The following is a 20,000-nucleotide window of genomic DNA, read 5'->3' as shown; positions in this document are numbered from 1 at the left end:
TTGTAAACAAACCTAAAATATATTTAGTTGGGTTAGGCTAAAATAAATTTTTATTGTTATAATAAGGTTAGGTAAGTTTTCTAAGTTACTTTTGGAGCAAAATTAAAAATTTTTATATTAACATTAATGAAAAAAATATATCTTTAAACGTATAAGAGAAATTTTGAGAAAGGACTTAATTTTAAATGAGTTCTTGCTAATTGACCAGTTTTACATATTCGGCACGACATATATAAATATAAATATATATATATATATATATATATATATATATATATATATATATATATATATATATATATATATATATATATATATATATATTTATATGGGAAGTACAGTGCCTGCACTCTGAAGGAGGGGTGTTAATGTTGCAGTTTAAAAACTGTAGTGTAAAGCACCATTCTGGCAAGACAGTGATGGAGTGAGTGATGGTGAAAGTTTTTTTTTTTTCGGGCCACCCTGCCTTGGTGGGAATCGGCCAGTGTGATAATAAAAAAAAAATATAATATATGTATATATATATATATATATATATATATATATATATATATATATATATATATATATATGTATATATATAAATATATATATATATATGTATATATATATATAAATATATATATATATATATTTATTATTATTTTATTATCACTCTGGCCGATTCCCACCAAGGCAGGGTGGCCCGAAAAAGAAAAACTTTCACCATCATTCACTCCATCACTGTCTTGCCAGAAGGGTGCTTTACACTACAGTTTTTAAACTGCAACATTAACACCCCTCCTTCAGAGTGCAGGCACTGTACTTCCCATCTCCAGGACTCAAGTCCGGCCTGCCGGTTTCCCTGAATCCCTTCATAAATGTTACTTTGCTCATACTCCAACAGCACGTCAAGTATTAAAAACCATTTGTCTCCATTCACTCCTATCAAACACGCTCACGCATGCCTGCTGGAAGTCCAAGCCCCTCGCACACAAAACCTCCTTTACCCCCTCCCTCCAACCTTTCCTAGGCCGACCCCTACCTCGCCTTCCTTCCACTACAGACTGATACACTCTTGAAGTCATTCTGTTTCGCTCCATTCTCTCTACATGTCCGAACCACCTCAACAGCCCTTCCTCAGCCCTCTGGACAACAGTTTTGGTAATCCCGCACCTCCTCCTAACTTCCAAACTACGAATTCTCTGCATTATATTCACACCACACATTGCCCTCAGACATGACATCTCCACTGCCTCCAGCCTTCTCCTCGCTGCAACATTCATCACCCACGCTTCACACCCATATAAGAGCGTTGGAAAAACTATACTCTCATACATTCCCCTCTTTGCCTCCAAGGACAAAGTTCTTTGTCTCCACAGACTCCTAAGTGCACCACTCACTCTTTTTCCCTCATCAATTCTATGATTCACCTCATCTTTCATAGACCCATCCGCTGACACGTCCACTCCCAAATACGTTCACCTCCTCCATACTCTCTCCCTCCAATCTGATATTCAATCTTTCATCACCTAATCTTTTTGTTATCCTCATAACCTTACTCTTTCCTGTATTCACCTTTAATTTTCTTCTTTTGCACACCCTACCAAATTCATCCACCAATCTCTGCAGCTTCTCTTCAGAATCTCCCAAGAGCACAGTGTCATCAGCAAAGAGCAGCTGTGACAACTCCCACTTTGTGTGTGATTCTTTATCTTTTAACTCCACGCCTCTTGCCAAGACCCTCGCATTTACTTCTCTTACAACCCCATCTATAAATATATTAAACAACCACGGTGACATCACACATCCTTGTCTAAGGCCTACTTTTACTGGGAAAAAATTTCCCTCTTTCCTACATACTCTAACTTGAGCCTCACTATATATTATATATATATATATATATATATTATATATATATATATATTATATATATATATATATATATATATATATATATGAATATATATATATATATATATATATATATATATATATATATATATATATATATATATATATATATATATATATATATATATATATATATATTAACGTTACTAAAATTTTCACACAAAATTTCATTAAAATCTTTTTATACATCTCTAGTTATTATATTTGATGCTGATGTTGAGCATTTATGCTGAGGGTTGCTGGAGTTTGTCTACTTAGTTCTTATCATCAATTAAGGTGCGATCCGAGTGTGATGTTCTACGACACATTAACGTTCCGAGTGTGATGTTCTACGACATATTAACGTTCCGAGTGTGATGTTCTACGACACATTAACGTTCCGAGTGTGATGTTCTACGACACATTAACGTTCCGAGTGTGATGTTCTACGACACATTAACGTTCCGAGTGTGATGTTCTACGACACATTAACGTTCCGAGTGTGATGTTCTACGACACATTAACGTTCCGAGTGTGATGTTCTACGACACATTAACGTTCCGAGTGTGATGTTCTACGACACATTAACGTTCCGAGTGTGATGTTCTACGACACATTAACGTTCCAAGTGTGATGTTCTACGACACATTAACGTTCCAAGTGTGATGTTCTACGACACATTAACGTTCCGAGTGTGATGTTCTACGACACATTAACGTTCCGAGTGTGATGTTCTACGACACATCAACGTTCCGAGTGTGATGTTCTACGACACATTAACGTTCCGAGTGTGATGTTCTACGACACATCAACGTTCCGAGTGTGATGTTCTACGACACATCAACGTTCCGAGTGTGATGTTCTACGACACATTAACGTTCCGAGTGTGATGTTCTACGACACATCAACGTTCCGAGTGTGATGTTCTACGACACATTAACGTTCCGAGTGTGATGTTCTACGACACATTAACGTTCCGAGTGTGATGTTCTACGACACATTAACGTTCCCTACCTAAGTGTCTGTTTCTCAATACAAGGCTAAAAGTGCTCTCTAATGCAGTCTTATTTCTTGTTGGCTAAAAGTAAAATTACTACAGCCATGAGACTTTATTATTATTATTATTATTATTATTATTATTATTATTATTATTATTATTATTATGATAAACATTATAATTAATTATTTCGCCAAAGACGAACATTGAATAGTAGCATTTGTATTATTATTATTATTATTAATTCTATTACATTCACGAGGTAGAGGTAAACCCGAAGGAGTCATACAGCTCCTGGTGGGAAGAGGAGGCAATCAGGTTCGGTCCAATCAAGGGGAGGGTATGTTCAGTTCCTGAGATGAAGAGCCTTTCTCTGGCACGTAGGACATTATTCGGTTGCACTAACCCCGTTGGGGTCATACAGCACCTGAGGGTGGGAGGAACAGAAGGCATTCAGATTCGATTCAAGAAACCGGAGCACAGGTCCAATTCCATAGATCAAGGGTCCCTCGCCAGCATTAAGGAACCTTCCTTGAGGGGTGCAGCATCAAGGCATCTCCCTTGACAGGTGCAGCATCTAAGAACCTCCCTTGAGGGGTCCGGCATCAAGGAACCTCCCTTGACAGGTGCAGCTTCAAGGAACCTTCCTTGAGGGGTCCGGCATCAAGGAACCTACCTCTCTCTCTCTCTCTCTCTCTCTCTCTCTCTCTCTCTCTCTCTCTCTCTCTCTTGAGGTTTTTTATTGTTAAATCTGTGTAGGTCATTGAACACAAGGAGTGTTAGACGCTTAGTCCTTCTTCCACTACCAGCAAGACTGACACACTGTCGGCTTGTGCTGAGCTGTAGCTCAAAGTCAAGCAACTCTTCACAAATGAGTTTTTCCACAAAACACAGACCGACCCAACCATGTGGCCTGTTTATTTGATCTTATAAAATTGTACCTCAGTTATATAATAACTTCAAATTAATGAGTCGTTGCCATCATACATCTCAGGATCCTGCTGCCCATTGAGGTTGAAGCTCCAAAAGAATGCCGTCAATTAAGTACTAACTGTGAGGAAACTGGAAGGAAATACATGAGCCAACTACAGTATGCACAATGCTGGAGCTCATCGTGGTTACTTGAATACCCATCTACGTTTTCCAGAATCGTATGTTAATTCTCTTCACCCACTTTTTCGTGCCGACAGTGAGGCAGGAGGGAAGTGGAGAGCAGGGAGAGAGCCTTCGGCTAAACTGTCTTAATCTCAACTTTCTCAACAGAAGATGAGGTACCTAGACTGTAAATCGTCATTTTGCTTCAGATAGCGTCGATATACTAGTCTGTGAGGGTTACAGCTACCTATCTTTGAGACATATCCCAGCTTTCTTTGTGTCTCCTTATCCCCATGTTCCCTCGCGCCTGCTAGGACCTCTCAGTTCACATTATCTTGATAAAATGCAAATGACGCTAAGATCAGATACTGAGGCCAATTCTCCCCTCCCTCCCTCCCTCCCTCTTCGAAACAGCTCTCCTTGATTACGTACAGCAAACTCCTTTAACTTCCTTAGGGATTCTCTCTCTCTCTCTCTCTCTCTCTCTCTCTCTCTCTCTCTCTCTCTCTCTATCTATCTATCTATCTCACACACACACACACATGGGAATTTAATCTTTGATCTCTGCTAAACGTTTTAATTCGCTGAGGATCACACGAAAATTGTGTAAAGATTTATCAAACAGAAGAAAACGAGATGACAGTGGCAGGAAGAAACAAAATAAAAACTGAGGCAAAAGTAAACAATATAAATTCAGGCGAAAGTAAACAATATAAGCACAGGCGGTAGCAAGCAAAATAAACAAAGGTGTAAGTAAAAAATAGAAACACAGGAGAAAGTAAACGCCAGAAGTGGAAGCAAATAAAACTAGCAGAAATAAACAGGCGCAAGTAGATAAGTAAACACAGGTGGAAGTAAGCAACACAGGAGGTGAACACGGGCAAAGGTAAACACAAATGGAAGTCAACACAGGAATAAACAACACAGACGTAAACACAAAAAGAAGTAAACAAGCAGAAGTAAACACAAAATACAGACGAAAGTAAACACAGAGAATACAGAAGACAGTAGTACAACCCAGGCAGAAGTAAACATAGGAGGAAGTCAATGAAAAAGACGGAACAAGACAGACGGAACAAACAAAGCAATGAGTTACCCATATTCATATACTTTCACCTGGGCTCACCTAGACTTGCCTGAGCTCACCTGACCTTACTTATCTACGCTCACCCAGACTCACCTAGGTTCGAATGGATGATCTTAGCTCAATTTGTCTATCTTAGCTTACCCATACTCAAACACGCCTCGGTCCAACTAAGCTCTGCTATGCTCTCTTGACTCGTCCATATTCATCTATTCTCACCTGGACTAAAATAGGCTCTACTGGGCTCACCTTGTTTGACCTAGGTTGGCCTAAACTCACTTGATCTTACCTAGGATCATCTGTGACTAGTCTCTAGGGCTTTCCGCCGAGGCCAGCTTCCTAGTTAAATGTCTGCTCAACCAGGCTGTTGCTGTTAGCGGTCTGCTGTCCCACACAGCCTGGTTAATCTGGCACCTGAGTCCGCATAGATAACCAGGAGAGATGTTAAAGAAAGAGAAGAATGAACAGTGAATTGAACCGTTGTCCAGGCCTCTAGGAGGCCCAGTTCTGTATTGTGCCAGCACTACGGTTCGAGCACCCGTCCGTTCTGTTTATTTCCTAACTGGCGTTCATTACATCTTAAGTGTAAGTCTTCTTTTGTAAAATGACTAATGAGGATTATTATTACATTTCTGAGAGGTGAATGGGATCAGGTTATATCCAATTCCAGTGGTGGGTGGATAGCTGGGTGGGTAGGCGGGTGGATAATTGGATAGGCGGGTGTATGGATGGCTGGATAGGTGACCTGTTGGGTGGTTGTGGAGTTTTATCTGTGTGGAAGGTTCACATGCTAGTCAGTGGGAAGGATGGGCAGGGGGGCGTGGTCGTACTCACCTGGGTTGAGAGTTGTTGACAGAGAGGTAATCCGGAGCGGGGGTAGTGCCGTACAGCATGGCTCCTCCCCCGGCACCTGGAGACTTGGGTGCCGTGCCAGTACCGTACCTCGGACTGCTGCCGCTCATCAGGTACTCTACCGGGAGAGAGGGAGACAGGTGAGGAGACGTGCTCTCAGCTGGTGCTAGGTCAGAAGTCTTAGGTCACAGGTCATAAGTCACAGGTCATAAATCACAGGTCACAGGTCACAAGTCAAGTTTAAACAATAAGATTGAATATACGGTACAGTGAAGCAGTTCACAACAAATCCACAAAATAGAGATGTAAACTAGAAAACATTTCCCTCCGTTCTAGACCATCTTGGTCCATCCTGGACAGTTTCGGTCCGTCCTGAACCGTTCTGATTTATCCTGGACTGTTCTGGTCTGTCCTGGAATACTATCAGGTCGTGGACTTGAAACGTCTTGTCATTTGCATCTGCAGTCTGTGGGTTAGTTGTGGAATCTTATCTTCAGGTGGTAGAGGTGTTTACAACAAGCCAAGTATGGCGGCTCAGGTGAGGTGAGGAACCGTATAAAGGATGATATTAAGCGAACCAGAGGTCAAATTCAAGTAACACGGGGTTATTAGCGAACTACTTCTAGTGGCAGTGGATCAGAGGTTATTTACAGGTGAAAGTGGAAGAGTACAAAAAAAAAGGTTAAACTTTGGGTAACAATGAGTGAAAAACTGGAGTGAAAAGCATCTTAATAATGCTGAGGATGATCTCAGTTAAAGGTTGAGGTATACATTACTTACAATTTGTTTTTTTTTGTTGCCTTCATCTCCAGGTTAGTTGTAGATTCAAACAGTAATTGTTTTTTGAAAGCTTATACAACTCCGCACCCTTCTATCCTTTCTTCTATCCTTTCTTCTGCCAATATCAGAGACACTGCCAGAACGAAAGTAGAGAAGATTTCAAGGGGAAATTGGACCACTATCTCTCTCCTGCCTGATGATCAGGAGGTCCACAAGGAAGCCTGACCTCAGGTCAAACAGCGAGGGTAGAAGAGCCTTATAAAACCTGACCCGCCTTGATCACAACCTTCCCTTCTTCCAGATGGGCTAATGACGGAAGCTGGCGTCACTAATACGATTATCAAGATGGCCACAGAACATCAATTACAGAAGAGAAATAGGGATAGATAACCTATTTACATAAACTCCCCCACCCATTAACACAGACTCCTCCCACCAACTACTGCGATTACTACTACCGCTGCGGCAGCTGTTGCTGCTGCTGATGCTAATGCTGCTTATGCTGCTGCTGCTGCACATGCTGTTGCTCATGCTGCTGCCGCTGCTGATGCGCTGATGCTGCTCATGCCGCTGATGTGCTGCTGCTGCTGCTGCTGCTGCTGCTGCTGCTGCTGCTGCTGTGTTGCTGCTGCTTTGCTGCTGCTGCTGCTGTGCTGCTGCTGATGATGCTATGCTGCTGCTGCTGTGCTGCTGCTGTGCTGCTGCTGCTGCTGCTGCTGCTGCTGCTGCTGCTGCTGCTGCTGCTGCTGTGCTGCTGCTGTGCTGCTGCTGCTGCTGCTGCTGATGATGATGATGATGATGATGATGATGATGATGCTGATGATGATGCTGCTCCTGCTGATGCTGTTGATGCTGCTTCTGCGCTGCTGCTGCTGATCTTGCTGCTGCTGATGATGATGTTACTGATGGTGATGCGCTTCTGCTGCTGCTACTACTGCTGCTGCTGCTGTGTCAGTCACACAAAGCACTTCTTCCATTTGCTCACTCATCCACCTCATTCATCCATACCTACACGAACCACCGGCATATCCACGTCGTCCCCACGCCACCATACAAGTATCTTGATGCTGGTGAAGGGCTCTTGATGCTGGTGAAGGGCTCTTGATACTGGTGAAGGGCTCTTAATCAAAGAAACTTAACCTACCCTTCCCTACCTCGGATCAAAACCCGATCACCTCCTGTTCCCCAGGTGTTGTATAACCCTTAAAGAATTAGCACTTCTCAGAAGATGCAGTAATCATCCGCAATCCAGGAGAGGAGGAGGGATGGAGGCGCAGGAGGGATGGAGGCGCAGGAGGGATGGAGGCGCAGGAGGGATGGAGGCGCAGGAGGGAAGGAGGCGCAGGAGGGAAGGAGGCGCAGGAGGGATGGAGGCGCAGGAGGGATTGAGGCGCAGGAGGGAAGGAGGCGCAGGAGGGAAGGAGGCGCAGGAGGGAAGGAGGCGCAGGAGGGATGGAGGCGCAGGAGGGATGGAGGCGCAGGAGGGATTGAGGCGCAGGAGGGAAGGAGGCGCAGGAGGGAAGGAGGCGCAGGAGGGATGGAGGCGCAGGAGGGAAGGAGGCGCAGGAGGGAAGGAGGCGCAAGAGGGATGGAGGCGCAAGAGGGAAGGAGGCGCAGGAGGGAAGAACAACTCACATAGGGAAGCAGAAAGGAGGAGCAGGATGAAGTGGTACTTACATTGTACTACTCAGGTTGACAAGCAGGAAGGAGGGAGAAGAGATACTACTCCTGCAGGGGTACCAAGAAAGGGCAGGAAGGAGGGGCAGGAGGAGGAATATTCACACCGAGTAGAAGGAAGGAGCAGGAGGAGGGATGAGAAGGAGGGAACCACCTCAGGAGGTATTCGTCACGAGGGTTCACCTAAGACACTCTACAATCTTAGGCGACACGAAAAATGCTATGAATATTAAAAAGTGGCTGACGATGGTGGACTGAAGTGTGGTGGTGGTGGTGGTGGTGGTAGGCTGGTAGCAGTGGTGGTGGTAGCAGTGGTGGTGGTGGTGGTGGTGGTGGTGGTGGTGGTGGTGGTAGTGGTGGTGTAGTGGTGGTAGTGATGGTGGTAGTGGAGGTGTAGTGGTGGTGGTGGTAGTGGTGGTGATGGTAGTGGTGGTGGTGGTAGTGGTGGTGGTGGTAGTGGTGGTAGTGGTGGTGGTGGTAGTGGTGGTAGTGGTGGTAGTGATGATAGAAGTGGTGGTAGTAGTGGTGGTAGTGGTGGTGGTAGTGGTGATGGTAGTAGTGGTGGTAGCGGTGGTGGTAGTGGTTGTGGTTCTAATGTTGGAAGTGGTGGTAGTGGTGATGGTAGTAGTGGTGGCAGTGGTGGAGGTGGTGGTGTGGTGGTGGTGGTGTTGGTGGAGGTGGTGGTGGGGGTGGTGGTTTGGTGGTGGTGGTGTTGGTGGTGGTGTTGGTGGTGGTGTTGGTGGTGGTGTTGGTGGAGGTGATGGTGGAGGTGGTGGTGGTGGGTGGTGGTAGTAGGTGGTGGGTAGTTCTAGGTAGTGGTGGGTAGCTGTAGGTAGTGGTGGATAGCGGTGGGTAATGGTGGTGGGTGGTGGTGGTGGGAGCTCGAACTAGGTAATTGTGGTGATGGTAGTGGTGTTGGTATATGGTAGGGCTGGGTAGTTGTGGTGGGTGGTAGTGGAAGGTATTGGTGGTGGTGGTGGTGGGTGGTATGGCTGGGTAGTGGTGGTGGTGGTGGTGTGTGGTATGGCTGGGTAGTGGTGGGTGGTATGGCTGGATAGTGGTGGTGGTGGGTGGTATGGCTGGGTAGTGGTGGTAGTTGTGGTGATGGTAGTTTTGAGGATGGCGAGGGGTAGGTTGTGGTAATGGTGGTGGTGATAATGGTAATAGTTATGGTGGTCAGGGAGGTAATTATTTTAATGGGGGTGGTGTTGATGGTGAGGGCGGTGGTAATGGGGGTGGTGGTGGTGAAGTGGATGTTGATGTTGATGTTTGTGTTGGCAAGGGTGTTGGCAAGCGTGGTGGTAATGGTAGTGGTGGTGATGGTAGTGGTGGTAATGGTAGTGGTGGCGATAATGAAGATGATGGGGTATGAAAGCTTTCGATGTGTAAGTGAGAATGAGTCAAAGTGAAAGAGAGAGGATGAGAGTGTGAGTGAGAAAGTGAGGGTGAGAGTGTGGGTGAGAAAGTGAGGGTGAGAGAGTTAAGACGAGGAAATAAGGGTGAGAGTGAGGTGAGGGAGCAAGGGTGAGGGAGTGAGTATAAGGGAGTAAGAACGCCCCTGGGGTGTGAGTGACGTGAGAGATGAGACATGTTCAGACCAGTGGATGCTGAGAGGTGAATAGTATTAAGATGAAGGTAGGATGTGAGAGAGGGGGGGAAGGAAAAGATAGGGTGGGGGGAAGGGGGGGGAGAGAGAGAGAGAGAGAGAGAGAGAGGGGGGGAGGGAAAGAGGAAGGAAAGCAAGAGAAGTAAGGAATGAGAGGAGAAGCCATGTCTCTTGTTCTCCACTTAAGATCTGAGGACTGAAATATCCAGTAGTGGTGTGAGATGTTCTGCAGGTGACTGCTCTCTCAGTCGCTGCTGGAGGCCATCACCAACAGTCTGACTAGTTAGAGACCGGGCGAATGGAAGAAGGAGCTTCCATTACTCCTTAAATCGAATAACCCGCATGGGTTTACCACTTTATAAACCATAAAACAATTCTAAACTGCTGTGAAGCAAAGAAAATAGCATAATATTACATTAATATAATTAATCAGGTAATTACTCTGGTGATGAGACTAGAAATGTTATTAACTTTTACCCTCGTAATTACATAAGTAAATAACCAGGTAAAACAAATTACAAATATAATTATCATAGTTAATTGAGACTATCAAGCACGTGGCGCAGCGCAAAATCAACAAGCGCACACATCAGATTACATTTATGTGCTGTGCTGAACCCAAGTGGGTTTATTCAGTGCAAGCAACGGTGGAGACTCGCGCCTCCGTTCGCTGATGGCGAGATAACCTATTCTCACAGCCACATTTCAGGGTCATTCTACAGTTAACAAGTGATGATAACGACTAGAATGAATAACTTCCTAGATTTTATTGATACTAACACTGAAGAACTTATCAGAAACATCAGGACCACAAATGTAGCCTTGATCACAGTCTCACTGAAGCAAAAGCAATCATAAATTATAACGCTTCCATCCGAAACATCTCAAGCGTCTAAACTGCCTCGAACTCCTGAAATCGCCTGGAATGCCCTCTTCAGTGCTATTATGGAAAATACTGGAGGGTCAGGTCACCAATATACATATTGCCATAGCTTACTGGAATGAGAGATACGGGAGAAAGTGTACAGTAAACCAAATGAAAAACAGAGGTGCAACAGACACTGTGTGGAGAACACTGTGACAGCATCCCTGGTCCACGACTCTTCAACATGCTACCAGAATATATAAAGCAAGTTGTGATAACTATGCAGCCAGATAACAATAGCCTGGTTGATCAGGCAGTCAACAATAAAATCAAACCTGCCGCAGGTATATCACAGGATTTTTTTGCATTAAGAGAATAGGTGTATTGGGTTTGTTTAAATAATACTTATTCGTAACTAACCCACAACTTGTAAATGGAAACTAGAGAATGTTTCAGTCGGTCCTGGACCACGATTAAGTCTTGAGCCAGGATGGACACGTACATTGTTTAGTTCCCGTTTCCAATTTGTTTGTTAACTTGGTACTTGTCCAACCATTGTATTGTGACCTATATTCTATTCTGCTCGTTTGTTATTGTTTCTTTGCGTAAAGATTAAGACCTCAACTTCCCTAATAATTGTATCTGGAAAAAATCAGTGGGAAACTTTCTCCATTTATTTAAAGGAATCATCCATACATTTTGTTACGTATGTTTAAGTATGTTTGTTTAGATGACACGAGGAGAGGAATTAAGTGTGAGTTATACGACTCCTTACCACAGAAATACAGGGACGTGCTGGCATCTCGAGGTGAAACAGACACACACACACACACAGAGGATTCGTTCACAGGGGTGTAGGAAGGGAAGGTGGAGCAGGAAGAGAAAGTGGAGTGGGAAGAGAAGGTGGGGTAGGAAGGGAAGGTGGGGAAGGAAGGGAAGGTGGGAGGGTAGGAAGTGAAGTGTGGGAGTAGGAAGCCGAGATTTCAGTTATTTTTTGATACAGTTGTCACTCGATTCATAGAGTCCTGTACCGGTAAGTCAGTCGTCATTGCTTCCTTGATCCGCCACTGGGACATTGGCTATCCCTCGTAAACATCCCTTGCTCCCGCCATAGTTAAAAGGCAAGCAGATAAGGACGCAAGCAGAGAAGGGATGAGGAAGGGAACGAAGCAGGAAGGGGATGAGAAAGCAGACGGAGAGAATATGGAAGAGGTGGGGAAGCAGGCAAGTATGCACAAGTTAGAAAGTAAGACAGATGGACACAACGAGACATACCACAGAGACAGAATTTTTTTTTATGAGGATATCATATACAAGTAAAGAATAAAAGGCACAATACCATGACTGGAACAATACACAAATAACCCGTACATAGGAGAGAGACACTTGCGACGACGTTGTAAATATACAAGTATTTTGGAATAACTTCGAAAGTCGTCATGAACACAAAGGCATCATATATGGCAAATAATATGACAGAGCTGTAATAAAGATAGTGAAAGAACAGAGCTGCAATAAATACAAAGGTATAGCAGGATTGGTAAAAAAAAAGAAAATACAGGCTACATAAACCAAAAAAAATATATAAAGCAGAAATATAGGACAAACAAATCCACAAGAATCAGGAGTTATGAGACTTTTAAGCCTCGCCAGATAGCAAAGTTTATATGAAAGACAACAAATACAAAGAAATGACGTATATATAACAGATATAACGAGGAAATATAACGACTGAGAGTTCAGAGAGCAAAAAAAGTAAAGATCTCTGTTAGAGCAGACTTCAACTCCCGAGAGTAGAATCAGACGGAGCAAATCAATGTCACCGACAATGAAGAAGTGAAGAACTGCTAATGAACAGTGACCAACAAGAGAGAAAATGGAACAAAATATCACCCGGAGTTGTAAAAATATTATGCAAAAAGAACCAAGCAATGAGGATTTTTGGATTTATGTTTAAGAAGAAAAACTGGCACACACAAGACAGAAATAACAGTGTTGACATTAAAAAAAAACAAGGGCACCAGAAAGACCATTTAAACTATAGGTCTGTTTCACTGACAAGCGCAGTTATAGAAACTCTGGGAAAAAGCCATTTAGTGGTAAGTGGATAAACGACACGGAGAGCAACAGAATATTGAACTGGTATACAGATACGTAAAACTACGTATCGCTCAGGAATGAGCTTTATTAAGGCTTCATAAAGCTCAATCCTGCTCGAAATGTCGTCCGTAGCATTAAAACCTTCCTCGAGTTGCATCTCTTTATACACGCTTAGATGAACTTGAAAGAGTTCGATGTCGCATAAGCAGACTCCAGCCCGTCACAACTTAACTGGGCAGGAACCCATGTTTTTTGGAAATTCTTTGTCGTTTTTCAGAATTTCTCTGTTTTTTTTTTAGGTTTTCGTAATCGACACTTTGATTAGCAACATTTTTTTTTAATTTGATGTGGAGACTAAAATCGAGGTCCAAGAACTCAAACTCAACAGTGATATTTCACATTTACGGAGCAATAATTTGTCACGCTACAACACACAGTACGATAAGTCACTGCTTAAACGTCAAAAAAACTCACTGTTCATGGGACAACACCATACTATCCACCACACAAAATTCACTGGTCACGGTACAATGATTCACTGGTCACGGTACAATGATTCACTGGTCACGGTACAATGACTCACTGGTCACGGTACAATGATTCACTGGTCACGGTACAATGATTCACTGGTCACGGTACAATGACTCACTGGTCACGGTACAATGATTCACTGGTCACGGTACAATGACTCACTGGTCACGGTACAATGACTCAATGATCACGGTAAAATGATTCACTGGTCACGGTACAATGATTCACTGGTCACGGTACAATGATTCACTGGTCACGGTACAATGATTCACTGGTCACGGTACAATGACTCACTGGTCACGGTACAATGATTCACTGGTCACGGTACAATGACTCACTTGTCACGGTACAATGACTCAATGATCACGGTAAAATGATTCACTGGTCACGGTACAATGATTCACTGGTCACGGTACAATGACTCACTGGTCACGGTACAATGACTCACTGGTCACGGTACAATGACTCAATGATCACGGTACAATGATTCACTGGTCACGGTACAATGATTCACTGGTCACGGTACAATGACTCACTGGTCACGGTACAATGACTCACTTGTCACGGTACAATGATTCACTGGTCACGGTACAATGACTCACTGGTCACGGTACAATGACTCACTGGTCACGGTACAATGACTCACTGGTCACGGTACAATGACTCACTGGTCACGGTACAATGACTCACTGGTCACGGTACAATGACTCACTGGTCACGGTACAATGACTCAATGATCACGGTACAATGATTCACTGGTCACGGTACAATGATTCACTGGTCACGGTACAATGACTCACTGGTCACGGTACAATGACTCACTTGTCACGGTACAATGATTCACTGGTCACGGTACAATGACTCACTGGTCACGGTACAATGACTCACTGGTCACGGTACAATGACTCACTGGTCACGGTACAATGACTCACTGGTCACGGTACAATGACTCACTGGTCACGGTACAATGACTCACTTGTCACGGTACAATGACTCACTGGTCACGGTACAATGATTCACTGGTCACGGTACAATGACTCACTGGTCACGGTACAATGACTCACTGGTCACGGTATAATGACTCACTGGTCACGGTACAATGACTCACTGGTCACGGTACAATGACTCACTGGTCACGGTATAATGACTCACTGGTCACGGTACAATGACTCACTGGTCACGGTACAATGACTCACTGGTCACGGTACAATGACTCACTGGTCACGGTACAATGATTCACTGGTCACGGTACAATGACTCACTGGTCACGGTACAATGACTCACTGGTCACGGTACAATGACTCACTGGTCACGGTACAATGACTCACTGGTCACGGTACAATGACTCACTGGTCACGGTACAATGACTCACTGGTCACGGTACAATGACTCACTTGTCACGGTACAATGACTCACTGGTCACGGTACAATGATTCACTGGTCACGGTACAATGATTCACTGGTCACGGTACAATGATTCACTGGTCACGGTACAATGACTCACTGGTCACGGTACAATGACTTACTGGTCACGGTATGACTCACTGGTCACGGTACAATGACTCACTGGTCACGGTACAATGACTCACTGGTCACGGTACAATGATTCACTGGTCACGGTACAATGACTCACTGGTCACGGTACAATGATTCACTGGTCACGGTACAATGATTCACTGGTCACGGTACAATGATTCACTGGTCACGGTACAATGATTCACTGGTCACGGTACAATGATTCACTGGTCACGGTACAATGATTCACTGGTCACGGTACAATGATTCACTGGTCACGGTACAATGATTCACTGGTCACGGTACAATGATTCACTGGTCACGGTACAATGATTCACTGGTCACGGTACAATGATTCACTGGTCACGGTACAATGACTCACTGGTCACGGTACAATGATTCACTGGTCACGGTACAATGATTCACTGGTCACGGTACAATGATTCACTGGTCACGGTACAATGATTCACTGGTCACGGTACAATGATTCACTGGTCACGGTACAATGACTCACTGGTCACGGTAAAATAAAGACAAAAAAAATAACATTTTATTTAGTAAAATAAGTGGGAAGAAAACAGTAGTTGATAGTATGTAAAAATTAAGATATAAATATGTCTGCTTAAAATAGTATTCTCTTCCTCTTGCGGAAATTAACAGGCAGGAGTTAATTTGCTGCTGAGAGCGAGAGAGAAAGCAAGAGAGAGAGAGAGAGAGAGAGAGAGAGAGAGAGAGAGAGAGAGAGAGGTGGAGAAAAGTCTGGCCAGTCAGACTTATGCTTGCGGCACGTAGTCGGACGTAGGAGCCCCAGAATGGAGTTTAATCCGCTGCACTGCATCTGGTTCCAGTACATAAGAGTCCATCTTCCTGACTGTGCTTCAGGTTCGTCATGACTACGGTGCTCAACACCTGCTCCTAGGCTCACTGATTTCTTCACCTATTATTGTTCCGTGTATATAATCCAGCGAGAGAGTGATTACCTCTTTTACAGTCTTCCGTTTACGTCCCTATAATGTACGGAAAATACTGGCAGAGAAACTTTTCCATAAATTCTCCAGTCTTCATTTTTTTCAGCACGTCATGTTACTGTTAGTGAACAGAACAGCAATCGTTCAACCTAATACATACGAACTAATTTAACGCACGTTCTTCCCGGTACTGTTACCTCAAAATCCTTATACGCCTCTTTCTTAAATCTCTTCAAATTTTCCACAAAGAAGTAACTGAAATCTGACCTTGTTGAGCATCGTATTGGTTTATGTGGCTCATTGAAAGACCCAAGTTACTGTACATCAGCGATGGCTGCCACCATATATATATATATATATATATATATATATATATATATATATATATATATATATATATATATATATATATATATATATATATATATATATATGTATATATATACATTATATATATATATATTATATATATAATATATATATATATATAATGTATATATATACATTATATATATATATATATATATATATATATATATATATATATATATATATATATATATATATATATATATATATATATATATATATTGCCATGCGCTGGCATGGCAAGACGTATGGCGGGCTAGCTGCGGGATTTTCAATTATAACTCCGGATCAACGAGGCTGACCAGGTTAAGACTCAACAGGACTTATTGTGAATACTCTGGGAAGATTCCAGTGAAGCGAGAAGACATTTCAGTGCACCGTTTCAAGGTAAATTGTGGAAGTGTTGTGCAGTTTGTGAATGTTGGTGAGTGGTGGTGGTGAGGAAGACGGCCAGTGGAGGGGTGGGGGCGTATAAGGCCTACACTGTGTATGAGTACCGGCCAAGATTATCGTACATACAGACCTCGAAAAGCTCTTATAAAAACATCTATATCCAGCACCATGCACCATGCTTCCAGTTAACTTGGAAATGATTGTGTCGATGCATGGACTATTTAGAGGCATATGTTATGGAAAAATAATGTGAAATTAATGTTAACGAGGGAGTGACCAGTCAGTGCATCCACCCCCACGTCACGGGGATGGGTGGAAGAGGTGGGATGTGTAACTAGATGGTGAGTGAACACATTGGTTCAGCAGTGCCCATACCCACATTGTTCATAGTGTACATGGGAAACAAATAAAGTTATGTGTATTGTAAGACAGTGTGAACAATATATAGTGTGCAAGTCCATGTGTATTGTACTCCCCGGGATAACCCCACTCAACAACCTGCGCCTCCCCCACCTAATTCCCAGGGGAAGTTTTCCCCTTCCCCTCCCAGCCCCTCAAACTCCACCAGGCCACCACGGTCAATTTCACTACCTTCCACGCACCATACCCACCCAGCATGTCATATTCCACTCCTATTGTCTAGTCTAGCAGATGGATGCGAACCAGGAGGAAGCAAGCAGCCAGGGAAATGGCACGGCTGGCAATACTAGGAGAGGCAAGTGTCGGTCATGCTTACAGCTTCGTTGTCTCAACTCTAATGGTTTCCTCCGCAAACACGGTAGTTGCCCTGGTTCAGGATGTCCTCCTGTGGAAAGTGATGATCCAGAGCCACCTCAGGCACCTGAACCCACTCCAACAGATTTCATCTCATCAGACAATCTCTTGGAAGCAATTAAAGCAACAGGTACGAGGACACTCACACATATTCCCAAAGCAGCCCGTCCACACGCAGCTGAAAAAAGTAAACGATGGTTCCACTATCTTAAATGCTCCACCAACCATCAAGGCATGGCACAACTTGCTACTTTTTGGCAATGTCTGCTTAGCTGTGCCGGAAAGAAGGGGAAAGAGGCTAGTCTCAATGATAATTAAATCCTTAAGAGATTTTCCTAGAGTTGATAACCTCATTCGCCTGCCCCGTCAACACAAAAAAGGGAGAGGCAGGACCCCCACTCACTCTACCGACAGTGAAAAAGTCAGAGTCCAAGTGAGCAAGAAAATTGAAGAGGGCAACACAGTGGGAGCAATCAGTGAAGATACAGTTGCTCCCAGGGATGCTGACATGGCTGAAGCACTTAGAGGAAAGCACCCTGCCAAGGAAACCAGTGGCACCAACAGTTCCAACACCTCTGTCCCCACTATGGAACCATTGATTGTGGAAGACTCAGACATTTACAAAGCAATAATGTCGTTCCCATCTGGCTCTGCTGGGGGTTACACTGGAATAAGGCCACAGCATTTAAAGGAAATGGTTAATCCAGTTATTGGGGAAATTGCAGAGACACTGCTTTCAGAGATCACAAGGTTCGTCAACAATTCCTTGGCTGGTCTGATTCCTGATGAAATTAGACCTTTCTTTTTTGGTGCAACACTTTGGCACTTAAAAAGAAGGATGGAGGAATTCTGCCAATTGCAGTAGGCAATTGAAGATACAGTTGCTCCCAGGGATGCTGACATGGCTGAAGCACTTAGAGGAAAGCACCCTGCCAGGGAAACCAGTGGCACCAACAGTTCCAACACCTCTGTCCCCACTATGGAACCATTGATTGTGGAAGACTCAGACATTTACAAAGCAATAATGTCGTTCCCATCTGGCTCTGCTGGGGGTTACACTGGAATAAGGCCACAGCATTTAAAGGAAATGGTTAATCCAGTTATTGGGGAAATTGCAGAGACACTGCTTTCAGAGATCACAAGGTTCGTCAACAATTCCTTGGCTGGTCTGATTCCTGATGAAATTAGACCTTTCTTTTTTGGTGCAACACTTTGTGCACTTAAAAAGAAGGATGGAGGAATTCGGCCAATTGCAGTAGGCAATACGTTACGCCGCCTCGTATCCAAAGCTGCTATCCGAAGTATTCGTGCACAGGCAGCCATGATGCTTCAACCAAACCAGCTTTGGCTTTGGGGAAGTGAAGCAGCGGTTCATGCAACAAGGGCGTATATCAACAACCTGCCTGAGGACAATGCAGTGGTAAAATTAGATTTCAAGAATGCGTTCAATCTCCTGAAAAGAGACGTGGTATTAGCAGCAGTACAAGAACATTTCCCTGGTCTCTTCCCTTTTGTTTCAGCTGGGTATAGCAAGGAATCAATGCTCTTTGGAGAGCATGAAATCACATCATCGGAGGGTGTCCAACAAGGAGATCCTCTTGCACCATTTCTCTTCTGTATAGCAGTTAGGGAAATCACAGTCAGACTGACCAGCGAGCTAAACATCTGGTTCCTAGATGATGGCACACTAGCAGGTACAAAGGAGTCCCTCCTACATGACCTTACACAGGTAATGACACGGGGACAGGAAATGGGTCTCGTCCTGAATCCATCCAAATGTGAAATCATCTCAGTCAGTCAACAAGTGATAAATGCAGTGAGATCAAAACTACCAGGAGCAGCAGTCATTGCCCCCACAAATAGTGTCTTGCTAGGAGCACCTCTGGGAAGCAATGCCATTGACACAATTCTCAGGAAGAAATTGGAAGAGTTAAGGAGAATGGAACAACGAATAGGCAATCTGGACACCCAAGATGCCTTGTACCTTCTCACAAAGTGCTTGAGTCTGCCCAGGTTGACATATTTCCTAAGATGTGCACCTTCATATGATAACCCTATACTGCACGAATATGACAGTATTCTGAGGCAGATTTTTACGAAAGTACTTAACCTTACTCTAGAAGATGGGCAGTGGAACTAAGCTACACTTCCAGTCAGACTAGGAGGCATTGGTGTCCGCAAGTCATCACAGATTGCGTTACCTGCTTTTCTGTCCTCGTGTATTGCATCCAGAGAGCTTGTAGCAGCGATTCTCCCTGAACATCTTAGGGACAAGATTGGAGTCCAGGACCAAAAATTCATTGACGGAGCAATGATCTGGGATAATCTAACGGGCTCAGAAACCAGACCTGCTCCCCCCAATAACTACAAACAATCGCACTGGGATGGTCCAATAGTGGAAAATATAGCCTCAACAATGCTTCAGAGTGTGTCAGGGAAGGATAGAGCCCGCCTCCTGGCAGTGAGAGCCCCTCATGCTGGGGACTTTCTGTTGGCTGTTCCCAACTCCTGCCTTGGCACAC

The 20,000-nt window shown here is 43.9% G+C and overlaps 1 protein-coding gene across 6 annotated transcripts in view; it reads right to left on the bottom strand.

Moving 5' to 3' along the window:
• Ten-a (tenascin accessory) overlaps positions 1–20,000 on the bottom strand; it is a 1,550,399-nt gene that overhangs the window by 554,925 nt on the left and 975,474 nt on the right. For all 6 annotated transcript variants that reach the window (XM_070084924.1, XM_070084928.1, XM_070084925.1 and 3 more), the window contains one exon: positions 5,883–6,018. In XM_070084924.1, the coding sequence (XP_069941025.1) occupies positions 5,883–6,018 (136 nt within the window). The remainder of the gene's footprint in view (positions 1–5,882; positions 6,019–20,000) is intronic.

Source organism: Cherax quadricarinatus, chromosome 14 (genome assembly GCF_038502225.1).
Source record: "Cherax quadricarinatus isolate ZL_2023a chromosome 14, ASM3850222v1, whole genome shotgun sequence".
Classification (NCBI taxonomy): domain Eukaryota; kingdom Metazoa; phylum Arthropoda; class Malacostraca; order Decapoda; family Parastacidae; genus Cherax; species Cherax quadricarinatus.
This window is presented reverse-complemented; position numbering and strand designations above follow the sequence as displayed.